We start from the raw sequence: 17,815 nt of genomic DNA on the forward strand, positions 1-17,815 counted from the left end.
GAGTTCCTGGCTCCTGGCTGTGTTTGATGTCACTAGGGACTTGACTCAGTAGCTGACACTTCTGTGTCCATCTCTGACTCTGTTTTTCTTTATTTAAAGATTTGTTTTTATTATTTTTTTTTATTGGAAAGGCGGATATACAGAGAGGAGAGACAGAGAGGAAGATCTTCCGTCCGATGATTCACTCCCCAAGTGAGCGCAAAGGGCCGATACTATGCCAATCCGAAGCCAGGAGCCTCTTCTGGGTCTCCCACGCGGGTGCAGGTTCCCAAAGCTTTGGGCCGTCCTCGACTGCTTCCCCGGGCCACAGGCAGGGAGCTGGAAGGGAAGCGGGGCTGCCGGGATTAGAACCGGCGCCGATATGGGATCCCGGGCGTGCAAGGCGAGGACCTTTAACCACTTGCGCCACCTCACCGGGCCTGACTCTGTTTTTCAAATACATATGTCATATGTCATTGAAAGAAATACAATCGTTTTCTTACTGTGGAGAACAGTGTGGCACAGGTGGCTGAGTTACAGCTTGCAATGCCTGAATCTCCTGTGTGAGTAACAGGCTTTGGATCACCGCGCGCTTTCATGATGCAGCTCCCTGGTAATGCATCAGGGAAAGTAGCAGAAGATGGCCCAAGGGTTTCAGTGCTTGCCACCCACGTGGCAGAACAACCTGGAGCTCCTGGCCTCTGGCTTGGCCTGCCTAAGCCCTGTGGGTTGAGGCCCTTTGCAGAGAGCACCAGCAGATGGGAGCTCTGTGTCCCTGTGGCTCAGCCAGGCAAACCAAGGAGTGGGTGTTCAAGAACAGAAGAAAGGTGTTGTCCCTTGGGTGGGCAACACGAGGTTCTCACTTCTTCCTTGGAGCAGTGAGGCCGTCCCTGCAATAGGAACTCAGCTGAGGCTGAGTGATGTAAACATGACACATTCAAGGTCACCCTGTCCTGCATGGACTCAGGGTGGATGGGTGTTTTGAGGGCAACAGGGTCTGGCAGAGTTCAAGCAGAAGTGGAAGAGGTGGGGAGTTGTGGCAAGAAAGACTGACCATGGGTTGATACTGACAGAGACACCCAGCTCAGTCCTGGAACGTATGGCCTAAACATGGGTCATCCGTGGAAGCCGCGGCCGCGGAGCCAATTCAAACGACATTGGCGCTGTGGTGGGTGCAAGGGTGGCTGCTTCCCCACCTTTCGCAACACCCCCTCAGCATTCCCTTCCTCCTCTCGCCATGGATCATCCCTGTCCCCCGATCTGGCTGATAGCCACGGTGCCCGGCCCATGTCTCTTCGCCCCTCCGCTTTCTAGAACCCTTCAGACCCTCCCTAACGCCCTTCTGCCTACATGGTCCTGTCTCTGCTTCCCTTGGCTCATGATGTAGTATCCCTGGCCACAACTCCATTTCCTCATCACGCCCAAGTCCTCAAGCTCCGCCAATCGCCAGCTCCACACCCTTTCCCCGCCCAGGCCCGGTATCAACTAGTCCTGCTCCGCCCCCGGTACCGCCCCCATGTTGAGGGCCGGACCTCAGGCGTCCTGTGGGATCCTTAAAAGGACGCAGCGGCTTTCACTTTGGGTTGCTTCTGCGAAGCCTCTAATTCGCTCACTCCTTTTCTGAGTCCTCGGTCGCTGCCGCCGCCACCATGTCCTGTCCGATGCCACAACGCCGGGCCGTGAACACGGTGCTGGGCGCCATGGAGTTTGGGCGCCGCATGGACCAAGCCTCTAGTGCCGCGTCCATGCGCGCCTTCCTGGATCAGGGCTACAATGAGATCGACACGGCTTTCTACTATGCTGATGGCCAGTCGGAGACCATCCTGGGCGGCTTGGGACTCGGGCTGGGCCGCAGCGACTGCAAAGGTAACTGTGGCCCCTGAAGTCTCTTGCTCCATGCACTGCTGATTCTGCCCCGCAGGATCCAACCCAGCCCTGCACCTGCCACTGTCTGCACAGACCACTCCAGAACCATCTGCAGCTCTGAGATGGTACCTACTGCTTCTCTTCCCTTTTCTTCCTCTCCGGAAAGGTTGCCCAGGATTCATCGCTCTAGTCTAGCTTGCAATCCCCAAGCCAGCTCCGGATACTGATCATGCAGGGTCCTGGCACAGGGCTTCCCCTTACTCCAGACACTGTAGGTTGCCCTAATGGCCAGGACTGCTGGGCCCTTCACAGCTGGTAAGCGTTGGCACAGCTCCTAACAGACCTGCAACATAGTACAGATCTGCTTCCTCCTCCCCCAGGCTGCCCTCTCTACAGACCATGGCTTTGCTCCAGGTGCCCTGTACAGTTGGCAGTGGCATGAGCACCTAGCAGCCATGGTGGCCCATTTACAGCACGAAGGGAGGGACCAGTTTTGGGTGTCTCTCATGCCAGCTTCTGTCTCAGGATACAGGATGCAACCCCCTCCTCCAGCTCAGCACTGAGCATGCCCAGCAGGGATCCCATCCCAGGAGGGATGAAGAAGGCTGGTCAGAGAGGGAGCACTGTCCTCCCAGGGGGTAGAAGGTGGTGACGGCTTGAGACTGGCATGGCCGGGGAGACCATGTGAGACTTAGGGTTCATGGGTGAAGGACTGGTAATATCAATGGCCCAGCAGGATGAGAGGATATGTGGGGGGAGCTGTGTTCCAGGTGGCAAGTGACACAGGGGACTCGTAAGGGCAAGGGCAAGTGGAAACGCCCCATTTGGTTATGATAAGCCCTGGGAGTGGCTTTAGCCCGGAATGGCAGGTGCAGTGAGAACTCAGCAGTGTCAGCAATGTCAGTATTGTGTGTTGGGACCTTAACCTCCTTCCCTGAGGAGGCATGGCCAGGTGGAGTCTTAGCCCTGATCCCACTGCTCTAAGGCACCTGCATCTCAGGGGACCCTCCCTCTACACACCCTGCCTGCCTCCCAGGACAACTCACATCTGGCCCCTATTGTTGATGCTGATTCTTTTCCTGAAGTTGCTGGTGTCCTGATCAAATCCTTCTGCTCCCTCCTTGAGGCTGGGTCACTGAGTCACAGTCGTCTTGGTTAGATCCAGAAAGGGTGGAGGATGATGGAGGATGGGAAATGTCCCCAGTGAGTGTCACCAAACCTCATCTCTTCCAGGTCAGAGGTCCCCATGCCCAGTGCTCCTGCCCCTGGCATCTGCCTGGAGGAGCGAACTTCCTGCACTCCCCTGGCAGCAGCCTCTGCCTTCCCTGTGGTCTTTGGGATTCAGACTCCAAGGAAGTTCCTAAGCTCTCATATGGCCTTGTCCCCCTGTGGCCCAGGCTCCCAGAGCACCTTGTACCCTGCCCTGCTTCCTAAACTCTCAGCAGGTGCTCATCACTCAGCACCTTGTGACAGGTGCAGCCTGTTCCCCAGCCATGGTGCAGGTGGGAGGAATGAGGTTCAGAGAGGCCTGGGAACCTTCTCCAGGTGCCAGAGCTGTCAGGGCAGAGCTGGGATGAGCAGTCAGCTGTGTCTCTCCACTGTTGCATGGGTTTAGGACAGTGTATGATGGTTTACTCTGACCTCCATGTCTGTTACCTCCTAGTGAAAATTGCCACCAAGGCGCTGCCATATAATGGGCAGACACTGAAGCCTGAGAGTGTGCGGTATCAGCTGGAAACTTCACTGAAGCGGCTGCAGTGTCCACGGGTGGACATCTTCTACCTGCACATGCCTGACCACAACACCCCCATAGAAGAGACGCTGCGTGCCTGCCATGAGCTGCACAAGGAGGTGAGGGCAGCATAGCCCCGAGGGACAGAGCATGGCCCTCTTCATCCTGACAGTAGCGAGTATATCAGGGCAGTCCCTGAGTGGGACTTACTGCACATCTACGCACACCATAACCGCTCCCCTCATGCTGCTCTTGCTGGCTTCCTGTCCTATACTGGGTTCTTAGCACAGCTTCTCCCCACAGGGCAAGTTCGTGGAGCTGGGTGTGTCCAACTACTCCTCCTGGGAGGTAGCTGAGATCTGCACCCTGTGCAAGAAGAATGGCTGGATCCAGCCCACCGTGTACCAGGTGAGGGCAAGCACTCCACAGTTCTGCTTAAAATGGGCCCTGTGCTGTTTCAGAGCTTTTGGTTCGCTAGTGGGTGAGGACTGGGAATTATCCCAGCTCTTCAGCCTGACTCAGGCAGCTCCTTCCTCTGTGCTGGCTGTGCACTGGCCCCTCCCTCCTGCCTGGCTTTGCCTGTCAGCCTGGGGCAGAGCTGAGTCCCTGGGAGAAGTGTTTAGGGCTCCCCCAGGTGGCAGTTCCCCAGGAAGCCTTTCCCTGTGGTTCCCAGGAGCCCAGTGCACAGGCTCTCCTTCACCTCCTCCCCCATGAACCAGGATGTGTCCCTCTGGGATTGCATGCTGGGCACTGGGCACAGCTCCCTGGGCACACTGACGGCCTCTTTCCTTGAAGATCCTGCTTCTTGCACCTTGCTCTAAACACCTGGAGTGGGAGGGTCTTTTCCCTCTGGTTCCCAGTCCTTCTTGGGAATTAGTGGAACACCCGGCCCAAGGATACTCATCACTGTGGCATGGATGGGGTAATCCTCATTGACTAGTACTTGGAGATACCCATGCAGCTGGCATCTGTCCCCACAGGGCACATATAGCGCCATAGCCCGGATGGGAGAGAAGGAGCTGTTCCCCTGTCTCAGGCACTTTGGATTGAGGTTCTATGCCTACAGCCCTTTGGCCGGTATGTGATGCCCTGGGCATAGGTCCCCTGGGTGAGAGGGCAGGCCTGGTCCCTTCTCTGCCACTACCAGTGCCCAAGGGATGCTCAACCTGGATGTGGGAAGCCAGTGCTCTGCGAAAAGTGGGACTTCCACCCTCCTGGGGTCTCCCAACTTGAGAGATCTAGTAGCACCTTGTAAGGTCTCTGGCCAGGGATGTTATGGTGGCCTTCTTGCAGGTGGGCTGCTGACTGGCAAGTTCAAGTTTGAGGACAAGGATGAAAAAAAGACTGAGGGTCGCTACTTTACAGATCCTTGGGCCGAAGTCCTCAAGAACATGTGAGTTCTGCTGTCTGGCAGAGGGGATGTCTGTTGCTTTCTGGGGGCAGGTCCTTCCTGCCTGTACCAACTCAACACCTGCATGGGGTTTCTGTCCTCCTGGGGCTCCTGTGAAGTATGACATCCCAGTTCCATGTGGCCTTTCAGGTCCTAGATCTGTCCTGAGCAGTCACCTCCTGGTGGGAAGAACTGAGCCTCAAGGTGCTCAGGAGGCCTGGGCTCTGCCCTGTCTCAGCTCCCTTCGCTGCACTCAGTCACATGAGGGCAGGTACATGGCTCTCAGGACCAGAGATGTCATCGGATCCCCTGGGGAGGGAGCCAGCAGCCTGGGGAGGGCCCTCCATGCAGCATGTGTGTAGTGGGTCAGCTGCTGATATACTGTGACCCTGTGCCACTTTTCCCCTTTGTCCAGCTACTGGAAGGAGGAACACTTCAAGGGCATCGCCCTGGTGCAGAAGGCCCTGCAGGCTGCGTATGGATCCAGCGCCCCCAGCTTGACCTCAGCTGCCATTCGCTGGATATACCACCACTCCCAGCTGAAGGTAACCCCACGGTCCTGACAAGTGGCTTCTGACTAAATTGAGGGGGTCAGATTTTGTCTTCTCCAGAAGCTTCTTTTGTCACATGCTTGTGCTGAGTTCTGGAGACAGGTTCACAAACATAAAGTTGACTGTGACTGTGTCTTTATGCACCTGCTGTTCCATGATGCTGATGTGGAATGGCAAGTGCACATGGCTATTAGGGCTATTGCAATGCTAGCATCATAGTAGCTGGAATCATATCAGTCTCTCCTGTCCTGGGAGCTGGTCTCTGTCTCTGAGTCAGCCCTGTGCGAGGTTCTTCCTGTCTTCTGCTCAAAGAAGAACATAGTTAAAATTACATTTATTCGATTCTCAGAGATCCCTTTTTGATGGAAGGTCTGATTGAGTTTCAGTTGCTGTGCCTTTCAAGTTGATTGAAAATAGTATAGAAATATGAACAAAGATTTTGAGGAGCCATCATTGGGGCTCAGGGGGCTGAGCCAAGGACTGTAATTAGAGCCTCTCCCATGATCAGCAGTCTGAGTCTTGGCTGCTCGACTTCTGAGCATGCTCCCTGCTGACGCTTCTGGGGAATTGAAGATGGTCCAGTTCATGTGCGCCTGCACCCACATGGAGACCGGGAGGCAGTGGCAGGCTCTACCTCTGTGTTCGGTGAGCCATCAGTGTCTGCCTGTGGGCTAATGAACCAGCAGGTGAAAATGCTCTCTGTCTCTATGGCGCTAACTCTGACTTTCAAATGAATAAATACATCTTTAGATAAAATCTGAGTTCCACACATGCCAAGAGTCCACAAGCAGTTCATGGACAATGTGTATTATGAAATATGTTGAAAGCGTTTCCAAATCTCATCACCCTAACAACCTCAGCTTCTGCTTCCTGTGTCCATGACCTCTGTGATTCCCCCTCATGTGTCATCAAGGCTCACTAGGGCACGCTGAGGGCTGTGTGTGATCTCTCACTCCCTTGACCACACTGAGAGTGGAGGACACGCAGGCTCAGAGAGGGTAACTAGCTAAGCCACGTTTGCTCAGCTGCTGGGTGGCAGGATTGGGCTCTGGATGTAGGTCTGTGTGGGTGAGCAGGTGGCTTCAGGGACAAGGAGTGACAAAGCCAGAGCTGCCCAGGCCCCTGGGGTCCTCTCTGGCCCAGGAACCAAGAGCTGGGTGGGAAGCAGGGCTGGGCACTGAGTGTGACTGCAGCCCCTGTGCTGTGTGAACTGATGTGTGCTGTTCCCTGCAGGGCACCCACGGGGACGCGGTCATCCTGGGCATGTCCAGCCTGCAGCAGCTGGAGACGAACCTGGCGGCCGTGAAGGAGGGGCCCCTGAAGTCAGAAGTCGTGGAGGCCTTTGAAGAAGCCTGGAAACTTGCTGTCCCTAAAGCTGCCAACTACTACTTCTAGGCCCTGAGTGTTAAAGGCTGCACTGGGTGTTAAAGGTCCACGTGTCAACCCCTTGTTCTCTCCCCTGACCCCCCCTGTCTTCCGCTGACTGGCTGTGGTCTCTGAAGACTTCTGGTCCCTGCCTTTTCCTCCCCTGCCTTGTGTCTTCACTTGGGAGGCTGAGGCCGAGCCCCACACAGCACGTCCTGTGGAATAAAGCTGCCCTGCCCTAGCTGCAGGCTAGGCTCGGGTGAGCCCACCAATGTGTCTGCTCTGCTGCTTGCAGCTTGTTTCCTCCTGTCCTGGGCTGCTGCTGAGAGCGGGGCTGAGCAAAGCCTGGGTCTTCAAGGGCAGATTTTGGGGAAAGGTACCACTAGAATCTCTCTTAGACCAGGTCCCCAATCCTGGCTGTGTTCTTTGGCCAAGGGGCTCTCCATCTCCCTGAGTGAGAAAAGGGACGCCCTGCAGCAGGACGCTCTCCCCTGGGACCCCCTTCAGGGCTTGGGTAGGTGACACTTGCAACTGGTGCTACCATGAGCATCAACAGCAAGAATGGGTCCCAGAGCCAAAATCACACTGAGAAAAACAAGTGGGAGGACTCATCTTTCCTGACTTGAGACTGACTGCAGAGCTACAGCAGGAGACAGTGTGGAATGCCTGCAGAATAGACACGAGTCAGAGAACTAGAGCTGTGAGTTCTGAAATGCCCGTGCCCGGGGACTGCGAGTGGGTTTGAGAGAAGTGGGGAGGGAATCGTCCTCAGCCTGGGGTTCTGGGATGACCAGTGTCCTCAGGCAGATGTCTGAGCTTGCACACCTGGCTCACACCAATACCCCAGATCAACTGCACATGGAAGAACCCCAAGTGTCAAGGCTATTTCCTAAAACTCTTAGGGGAAAACCCAGGAGTAAATCTTCACAACTTTGAGCTAGGCAGGGATTTCTGAGGTAAGTCACGTGATGTCAAGGAAAGTAAACTAATAAACTGGACAATAAGCAAAGAGTTAGACCTAAAGTTATATTAACAGTTAAGTGATTGAGGGTAGTGTTGTAGCGATGATAATTGGCCGCTTGGAACCTGCGCTGTTACATGGTGGGCTGGACCTCCACCCGTGGCCCTAGTATCTGATATGGGTGCCTGTTTGTACCCTCGGTGCTCCACGTCTGAATCAGCCCCCTGCTATGGCCTGGGAAAGCAGCAGTAAAGGATGGATCAAGTCCTTAGCATCACGCATCCATGTGGAAAATGCAGAAAAAGCTCCTGGCTTCATATCAGTTTAGCTCTGGGCTTTGAAGCTAAAGGGAGATTGAACCAATGGATGGAAGAGTTCTTTCTATGTCTCTTGTTTCTATTTTTAATTGGGGGTTCATTCAATTGTGATACTGGTGTGGCAGATCTAGTGGGAACATGCCCTCTCTTTTGGTGAGTCCCCATGGGGCAGTTAGTTCTCTTAGAGGCTTGGATATATACACAGAGTTACGCCCAGCTAATCCCTTTGCTTCCTGGGCTGACAAGGGACCCTCGTTCACTCTCCATGGACAAGTGGTATTTGAGCTTCTTGACTTTGGACAACCAACTTGTGAAAACATGAGCCGAGATGAATTTTCCCAACCATGATTAGTTTCTCCCAGTTGATGTAGGGCAAGCAATGAAAAGTTGACATGTACAACCATCAGGACAGGATGGGAGAAAATATTTGCCAACAACATCATCAGCCAAGGAGCATATGTCTAGGTTATGGTAGGGGCTCTTGTCACTTGATAAAATGTGCACACAACTGAACAAAGGACTGGGCAGAGGACAGGAATAGCCCTTTCTCCAAGAACATACACAAATGACAAAGAGTACAGGAAATCACTCCACAGCACTGCTCAGAGGGAAATCACTAAATCACAGTGACTCAGCAGGAAAACTCCAAGCAAACCACAATTCTTAGGATGACTGTGGAGAGGAAACAGTGGTTGAGGATTGTAGAACTGTAACCCTTACCATCTGCTAATTGAAAGGGAACTGGAAGAGTCACATGGAAAGCAGGCTGGCAGCCCCCCAAATTCCACATTCAATCATGGACCCAGCCAGGCAAAGCATGTACTTCGGTCAGAGAAATGAAGCCTGTGTCCTCACCAAAGCTTGTCCATGGATCTTCAGAGCAGCATCACTCATGATAACTAGAAAGTGGGAACAGCCCCCAGTGTCAACCAAGTGAGCAATAGATAAGCCACGTGGAGCACAGAGTCACACATGATGACACTCTGCAGCCACAGGAGGATGCAGGATGGGACATCTGCAGTGTGCAGGAGACTCAAGGAACCCCAAGTGGATGAGTCGAGTCTTTCAGACTGTAGGATTCCATTTCTATGAATTGTCTGCAAAGCAAGCCCATGGCACACAGATGGTCAATTAATGGTTGAGCAGACAGGCAAGGGCTGTGCAGGAAACAGAGCCTGGCTGTTACCCAGTGCAGGGTTCTCTCAGGGGTGATAAGGATGCTCTCAAATGGATGGTGGTGGCTGCACAGCTCTGCACACCCTAAAACCCTTTTCTGATAGACTTTAAATCGGCAAATGGGGGCTGCTGTTGTGTTAGAGCAGGTCGGAAGCTGCTGCCTACAATGCCACCATCCCATTGCACTGCCAGTCTGTCTCTGATCTGTTCCATTTTTTTGTTAGATTAATATTGGGTATTTTCATTCTTAAATTTTGATAATCTTTACATTGTTGATTATGGCTCAAAGGGTCAAAGGCTACAGGAAAGCGAGTAAGACCATTGTTCCCACATTCTCTTTTATCCTTGCTGTATCTGGGGGAAGGGGAGGGACAAAGGGAGAAGCCACACCCACCCTCCCACCATCCCAGGGTCCCCGATGTGAGGCATGCTCCAAGGGTACTGCTCAAGTGGTTTGATAGTCCAACTGTTGTGAATTGCTGCCAATCTCATCATTCCAAGCACAATGAAATCTCTCCAGCATCCACTGGCTGACATAGTCCACCTTAGTGTCTCCACTTGCCCAGATTTTCACTGCCAACATGTGTCTGGGGTAGATGATCAATTTGTTCTGTCCTCTGTTGTGGTACCAGGTGTCCTCTACAAGGTCCAATGTACTGCCATATTCTCCATGTGCACCTGGATACGCTGTCTATTTCTCTGTCTGAGCCATTAAGGTGGCTCAGCTGTGACACATGCACTCCATGGTCAGACCATGGAATCTGCAATTCTCTTCATGGCTGGGGTTCTGAGTCCACCAGTTTAACTAGGGGGATTCCCGGAAGAAACTCCATGTGACATGATCCCAGACCAGACACTTGGGTTCTGCTTGCCAGTACAAGGTCCAGCACAGTCTATCATCCCTACCAGCTTATGCTGGTAGTTGCCATTGTTGGGTCAGTTCTGCCTCCAGCCCTGTCTTCTACACAAACCAATGGGTGTTGGAGTCCATCCCAATCAGGCCCACCACACACTTGTTCATGTAAACCAGTGGGAACTGCAGCCGAGTTGGGGCGACCCACAATAACCCCCATCAGGCCCAACCCCTGCCCTGTTTCCCGTGCTTGCCAGAATGTACAGTAGACTGGTCCAATCTGTCCCACATCCCATTCAGTTCACATACATGTCAATGGGCTTTGAAGCCTAGTTCAACCCAACCAGCTCCACTAGCCAGCCCACATACCTGCTGACAGGTGCCATTCTCTGTCTAGCTATGGCTGACCCAGTCCTGGTTCTCATGCTCACTGGATGGAGTGCCAACCCAGGAGGGACGAGCCCACTGTTTCCCTAGCTTGTCCCACTACCACTCTCAGATCATGCTCTCTCCAGGTATTTCTGAAGTTTGGCATGACAGAATCAGTGCACCCTCCCCATCCCCCGTGCTAGCATCTGCCAGCTGATGCTGCAGCAGAGCCTACCAACCAACACCCACTCTGACTTATACTTGACTTATACTTGCAGCAGTAGGAACAGTCAACCTATCCTGTCTTTTCCCTGGTCTAGCTCACATGAGGCCAACAGGTGTTGTAGCTCTGCTGGGTCTGGTCTGCCCCCATCCCAACTCACGTTCTCCAATGGGAGTGGTGATCCAGCAGGGGAGCCCTGCACATCCTCCTACCAGGTTTACACCCTCAACCCCTGGTCTTGGTTGTGATTGGGCATCGTGGCCTGCTTTGGCATGACATTTACCTCACCTCAGCTTTTGCCAGTGGGTGCTGTAGCCTGACCCTGCCCAGCCCATCCACAATTCCAGCTAAGGTTGTTGGGTACTACAGCCTATCCCTGCCCAGCCGGCACCCAGTCCATGCCCTCACGTGTACTGGTGTGCGTTGCACCCCAACCATGCCTGACCCACACTCCAATCTGGTGCTTGGATACACTAGTGGGTGATGTGAACTGGCCCTGCCTGGTTCACCCCGAACCTGTGCCATATGTGTGCTGGTGGGTACTGTTTCCCTGATCTGCACTGGGTTGTTCCCTTATCGTGGTTCTAGTGCTCACCTGCATGAACTGTGTCCTGACAGAGCAGTTTCCCAGGCTCCTCCACCAGAACCTTTCTCAAATCCAGATCTCAAGTACATAGGTAGATCCCTGGGTCAGCTCTACTCAGTCCACCTTCTAACCTAGCAGAAACAGGCCTGACTGGCCTTCAATCCATTCTGATTGTTATTGTGTTGGTTGTTGCAGCCCAGTCTAGCCTGGTCCACACGCAGACACAACTCATACCAGGCTCAGCTCGGGCAAAAACCTAGCTTAGCCCATCCTACACATATCCTGGTACTCACGAACACCAGTGAATGCTGGGGTCTAGCCCAGTCCAGCGTATTCAGCTGCAGTCCACACTTGTGCTATGGTACCCTGCAGCCATGTCCAGACCAGTGCGCTGCTCCCATTCCAGCCCCATGCTTACCAATGGGAACCACAACCCAGCCAGGGCATCCCCTAAATTCCCCAACCAGGTCTGTTACCAGCTATAAATCTTGCACACGGCAGTGGTGGCTCTGACCCAGTTTGGCATTGCCCCTCACCTGTCATGACCTTTGCCTTAGATGCTGTGGCCTTACCTGACCCAGCCTACCCCAAGTCCCATCACAGCTTGCAGGTGCTGGAACCTGGCCCTGCTCCGTCTGATCTCATCCCAGGCTCATGCAAACTGGTAGGTATGACAACCTAGCTGAGCTTGATCTGTACTTCAGCCTGGTTTCTGCTCTTGCTGGTGAGGTAAGGTTGTTTTGGCCCTGCCTGGTCGCCCCCCTCCAAAACCAAACCACACATAAGCCATCAGCTGGAGTTTCCCTGTTCAGGCTGCCCAACACCCAGGTGTGGAACACATGCTTACCAGCGGGAACTGTGATCCCAGTAGGGGATTTTCCCAGATTCCCTCACTTGTCCCACTCGCTGACCCAGTTCTCACATGCTCCAGCAGGTGCTAGACCCTTGCCTGGCAAAGCCTGTCACTCTGTCTTGGCCTTTGTATGAGCTGGAGGATGTGCAGCCCAGCCTGCCTCACATCCTTTTATAGGATGCATGTGCAGGTGCTGCAGCCTGGACCTGCGCAGCCTGTTTCCAGCCACAGCACTCATGAATGTTAGGTAGTTCCATGGCCACTCTTAGCTCAGCCTATCACCACCCCATTTTTAACCAGCAGAACTTGTGCTTTCATATGGTTGGGCCCTCTTATCCTCCGCTGAATTTACCACCAGACCTGGTTCTCTTGCATGTAGTTAGTGTCATGATCCTACCTAATGTACCCATCCCCTGTTCTGATACTTAGTCAGGTACTGGGATCTAACACTGCCAGACAGGCGCCCAGTCATAGCTTTTATGTGGGCTGGCATGCGGCAATTAGTATTGTTCTGCTCTAACAGCCCATCTTACAGCTTTCACATGGGCTGGTGAATCAGTCTGACCAAAACAGACCTTATGGACTCTCCCCTCCTATCACCAGGTCTCAAGTTCAGTGACCCTGTCGTTGGGAGTCACACAGGATTCATTCCTCACCTACAGGCACGTTGGCCTTATCCATGAATGCGTCTAGCAAGCAATTACATACCCCCCAAGCCCTAGAGATCTCCGCTGGGCAGCCAGCTGGCAGAGCCTGGTGCCACTTGGTGTGCTGGCTGCCCAAAGCCATGGACTCATTCACTGCATGGCAGCGGTGGCCATGGCCATAGTCCCAAGCATTGGATCCGACCTGGCTCAGGTACCCCCAGGCGTCATGCTGCTGAGGGCTCTTTTTCACCTAAGCCCCATACCTGAACCAGGTGATGGTTTCTTAGATAAGACAATAGAAGAACAAGTAAACAAATAAAAATTAGATCAATGGAACCCTAAGCAGTTGGTACAGCCCCAGGTCCCAGAGCTGAGTGCCAAGCTGCAATGGGCAGTCTATTGTGAGTCTTCAGAGTTCTACTGGACACAGTGCAGTGTATGATCAGTTGGCCTGAACTCTATGTCTGTTGCCTCCTAGTGAAGATTGTCACCAAGGCACATCCCCTGGATAGAAGGACACTGAAGCCTGAGAGTGTGCGGACCCAAGTGGAGATGCTCTAGCAGCTGCAGCGTCCATGGGTGGACAACTTCTACCTGCACTTGCCTGACCTCAGCACCCCCATAGAGGAGACGCTGCATGCCTACAATGAGCTGCACCAAGAAGTGAGGGCGGCCCAGGCCTCAGGACTCTGCTCCTTGTCATATTGATACCAAGGGGTAGAAGGGCAAGTAGGACAGTTCCCATGAGGACTGGGGCTCACCTTACCTGACTTCTTGTTCTACAGTGGTGCTGAGCACAGCCTCTCCCCACAGGGCAAGTTTGTGGAGCTGGGTGTGTCCAACTACTCCTCCCGGGAGGTGGCTGAGATCTGCACCCTGTGCAAGAAGAATGGCTGGATCCAGCCCACTGTGTACCAGGTGAGGGCCAGCGCTCCACAGCTCTGCTTAACCTGGGGCCCTATCCCCACAGAGGAACCCTAGCCCTCTTAGACCCTCTGAGTGGCTGCTGGGTGAGGTCTGGCTGACATCCCAGCTCCTCAGCCTGACCCAGGCAGCTCCTCCCTCTGTGCTGGCTGTGCACTGGCTCCTCCCTCCTGGCTGGCTTTGCCTATCAGCCTGGTATAGTGCTGAGTCCCTGGGAGAAGTGTTTAGGGCTACCCCAGGTGGCTGTTCCCCAGGAAGCCTTTCCCTGTGGTTCCCAGGAACCCAAGTGCATAGGCTCTCCCTCAGCTCCTCCTCCCCCATGAACCAGGATGTGCCCCCCTGGGGTGCATGCTGGGCAGAGCTCACTGGGGCACACAGATGGCCTCTTTTTTCAATGACATTTACTTTTTCTTTCTTTTTTTTTTACTTAGTGCAAAATCCTTGGAGATGAAGGGCCTTGCCCTCTGACTCTCCTGCTCCTTGCACCTTGCTCTAAACACCTGGAGTGGGAGGGTCTTTTCCCTCTGGTTCCCAGTCCTTCTGTGGGTCTTGGTGTAACACCTAGCCCTGGGGTGCCCATCCCTGTGGCATGGTTGGGGTATTCCTCACTGAACAGGACTTTTGGAGATACCCATGCAGCTGGTGCCCGTACCCACAGCACATGTACAGCGCCATCACCAGGATGGGAGAGAAGGAGTTGTTCCCCTGTCTCAGGCACTTTGGATTGAGGTCCTATGCCTACAACCGCTTGGGTGGGTTTCCTGGGCCAGAGAGCCTGGAAAGAGGTGGGGCTGCTGCCTCTTTTTTTTGTGGAGTCTCCCTGCCTGAGGGGGTATGTCAGCCTAAGGGAAGGTCTAGGGCAGGTGGTCTGATGGCATTTTTGTACAGGTGGATTGCGCCTGGCAAATACAAGCATGAGGACAAGATGAAATAAAGCCTGGGCTCACTTCTTTGTGAAGAAATAGTCTGAATTGTTTAGTGATGTTTGAGTTGTTCGTTTCCCTGTGGGTGAGATGTTTAGTTGCTTGTAGAGGGCAAGGCAATCACTGCGAATACCACCTCAACACCTGCAGTGTGGCCAGTGCGCTCCTTCCTCCTCCTCCTTCTTTTTTTGAATCTGCTATGAAGAATGGCCTTCCCAAGGCCATGTGGCCTTGCAGGTTCTGCCTCTTCAGTCCTGAGCACTCACCTGGCAACCAGAGAAGAGAACATGGGCTAGAGGCTCAGAGGGTCTCAGCTCTGCTCTGTCTCAGCTCCTTTGCCTGCGCTCAGTCACATGAAGGCAGGTGCATGCCAGCAGGGAGGCTGAAGAACCAGCACTCCAGGACTCCCTGGCTCAGACCACTGCACCTGCTACAGAAGCAGGGTACACTAATCACCTGTAACGTCAGGAAACAGCCTGTGCTTCCAGTTCATGTTAGCCTCAAACACATCAGGATCACACATCAGGCAGCAGAGAGGTGGGTATGTGGTCTGGCCTCAGCCCACACGGCACATCATGGGCCCACCTCAGTTACTGACCCCTGTGCCAAGGTGAAGAACATGGTCAGGTGCACATGAAAGTTAAGCCAGCCTGCTCCTCTGAACCCTCCAAAGACCTCAGACGCCAAAAGCGTCTCAGAGCACTGAGCATGATGTGGGGACAAAGCCATTGGCACCGAGCAGAAGTGCTTTGTCTTTTCAGAGACCTGAGACAGAGACATGACAGAAACATTTCTGAAGCCAGGATGGACAAGTCGTATGTCCCTGATCAGCAGGAAGTAACTGCAGAGGATGTGATGGGTCTGTGCCCTGAGGCAGCCCTCAAGATCAAGGATCAGAAATCTCTGAGGAGTGAATGCAGGGGCAGCTATGCAGCTAGCTTGGGATCACAAGCTGGGTAGCCACACCTCCCTAGTCTATGGAAATCCCACCTGCCTGTCTATCAATCAGGTGACCCCTCCCCGAGGTGCACCTCCCTGACTGGGCACCTGGACTGGTATGGAGGCAAACCACTGTCCTTCTTGGGCTCCTGTGTGCTCTGGCAACCTGGCAAGGCTCTCTGTCTGTTTCTGTGGACACAGGACAGAGGGCAGTCACATTTCTTTGCCATCATGTGCTTCCCTGGCCACTCCATCCCTGCATATGGTTCACCTAAGTGTATGGCCTCCTCATGTTTTGAAAGACTTTGTTTTTAAAAGAATTATTTAAAATGCAGAATTCTGAGAGAAGGATAGATACAGAGAGGAAAAAGCCTTCCATCTGCTGGTTCACTCTCTGTATGAACGCAATGGCTTGAGCTAGTCATACCTGAAGACAGAAGCCAGGAGCCAGGGACTTCTTCACAGTCGGCCACATGGATGAGGGCTTAAGCAATGAGCCATCCTCTGCTGCTTTCCTAGAATGTAAATGGGAAGCTGAGCTGGAAACAGAGCTGTGGGGACTCAAACCAGTGCCAACAATGAGTGCAAGAATGGGAGTCCAGAGGACCTTGTGGTCTTCCAAGCCATAACTCTGTCCTGAGCAGTTACATGCCAGGCAGGAAAGGGACTGGGAGCTCAGGAGCACTGGGCCTCATCCCACCCTGACTCAGCTCCTTTGCTGCCCTTGGTTAGATGAGGCCAAGTGCATGACTCTCAGGACCAGAGATGTCATGGGGCCTCTGGGGAGGGAGCCAGCGGCCTGGGGAGGCCCGCCGTGCAGCAGGTGTGGAGTGGGTCAGCTGTTCAGATGTGCGCTCAACTGTCTCCACATGCATGTGACCATTGGCCACCATTCCCATCCACCCAGTTACTGGAAGGAGAAACACTTGAAGGGCATCAGCCTAGTGCGGGAGGCCCTGCAGGCTGCCTATGGTCCAGTGCGGCCAGCCTGACCTTGGCTGCTATCTGGTATCACCACTCCCAGCTGAAGTTACTCCACGGTCCAGGGCACACAGCTCCTTCTGTTTCATTATGGGAGGCTCAAGGGGATGTTTGGATTTTGGTTTTTTTCTTCTCATGAAACTTTTTTTTAACCTAGTTCTCATGGATCTGTTTCTGGTGCTCTTTGCACTAATGTGTGTGCTGAGTTCTGGAATAAGGGCTCACCAACATGAAGTTGACTGTGACTTTGGCCTTATGCACCTGCTATCCCAGTGATGCTGATGAGGAATGGCAAACATATATGGCTGTTGTGGGGGTCACAATGCTGGCACAGCGATAACCACAAACACATCCATCTCTGTCGTGTGCTGGGAGCTGGGCCTCGGTCTCCGTCATTGTGCCCAGTCTCCCTGGTGTGACCATTTCTGCACAGTCTGCCTTGGACATGGCAATGGGTCAGCCCTGTGCGAGGTTTCTACCCAGTGTGGTTGCTAAAGGTGCACCCAGCCTCACGATTAAGATGCTCATGTACCCTGTGCGAGGACTGGGTTCAGTTCCCAGCTTTGACTCCTAATAGTCCAACTACAAGTACCCCAGAACCCAGATGGAGGCTGCCTAATTTGGCCTGGCTAATCCCTGGCTGTTCCTCTCCAGCGGGGTAATGAACCAGCACATGGAAGTTCTCACTCGAAGTCTCTGTAGCTCTGCCTTTCATATAAGTACATGAATAAATCTACAAAAGTTTTAAATTCTGTGCCTACCAGGAGTCTTTAATCAGTTCATGGACAATGTGCATTGTAAAACATCTAAGTGTACATTTCAAAATCTTGTGACCTCAATAACCTTATATCCTACTTCCTTACTAAGGAGCTACAGTAACAGAGGCAGTGTGGAATGCCTGTAGGATAGACACGAGTCAGAGAACTAGAACTGTGAGTTCTGAAATGCCCGTGCCCGGGGACTGCGAGTGGGTTTGAGAGAAGTGGGGAGGGAATCGTCCTCAGCCTGGGGTTCTGGGATGACCAGTGTCCTCAGGCAGATGTCTGAGCTTGCACACCTAGCTCACGCCATCCCTTCAGATCAACTGCACATGGAAGAACCCCAAGTGTCAAAGCCACATCCTAAAACTCTTAGGGGAAAACCCAGGAGTAAATCTTCACAACTTTGAGCTAGGCAGGGA

At 53.4% G+C, this 17,815-nt stretch overlaps 1 protein-coding gene across 1 annotated transcript; it reads left to right on the plus strand.

Moving 5' to 3' along the window:
- Nucleotides 1-1,518: 1,518 nt before the first annotated feature.
- Nucleotides 1,519-7,152, plus strand: LOC121161547 (aflatoxin B1 aldehyde reductase member 3-like). Its single transcript, XM_040987996.1, has 7 exons — nt 1,519-1,845; nt 3,509-3,696; nt 3,881-3,985; nt 4,558-4,654; nt 4,871-4,970; nt 5,383-5,512; nt 6,752-7,152. The coding sequence occupies exons 1-7, from the start codon at nt 1,629-1,631 to the stop codon at nt 6,911-6,913; spliced, it is 999 nt and encodes a 332-aa protein (XP_040843930.1). The 5' UTR covers nt 1,519-1,628; the 3' UTR covers nt 6,914-7,152.
- The last annotated feature ends 10,663 nt before the right edge of the window (nt 7,153-17,815 follow it).

Source organism: Ochotona curzoniae, unplaced genomic scaffold, assembly GCF_017591425.1.
Source record: "Ochotona curzoniae isolate NIBS_2020 unplaced genomic scaffold, NIBS_Ocur_1.0 contig_4792, whole genome shotgun sequence".
Lineage (NCBI taxonomy): Eukaryota > Metazoa > Chordata > Mammalia > Lagomorpha > Ochotonidae > Ochotona > Ochotona curzoniae.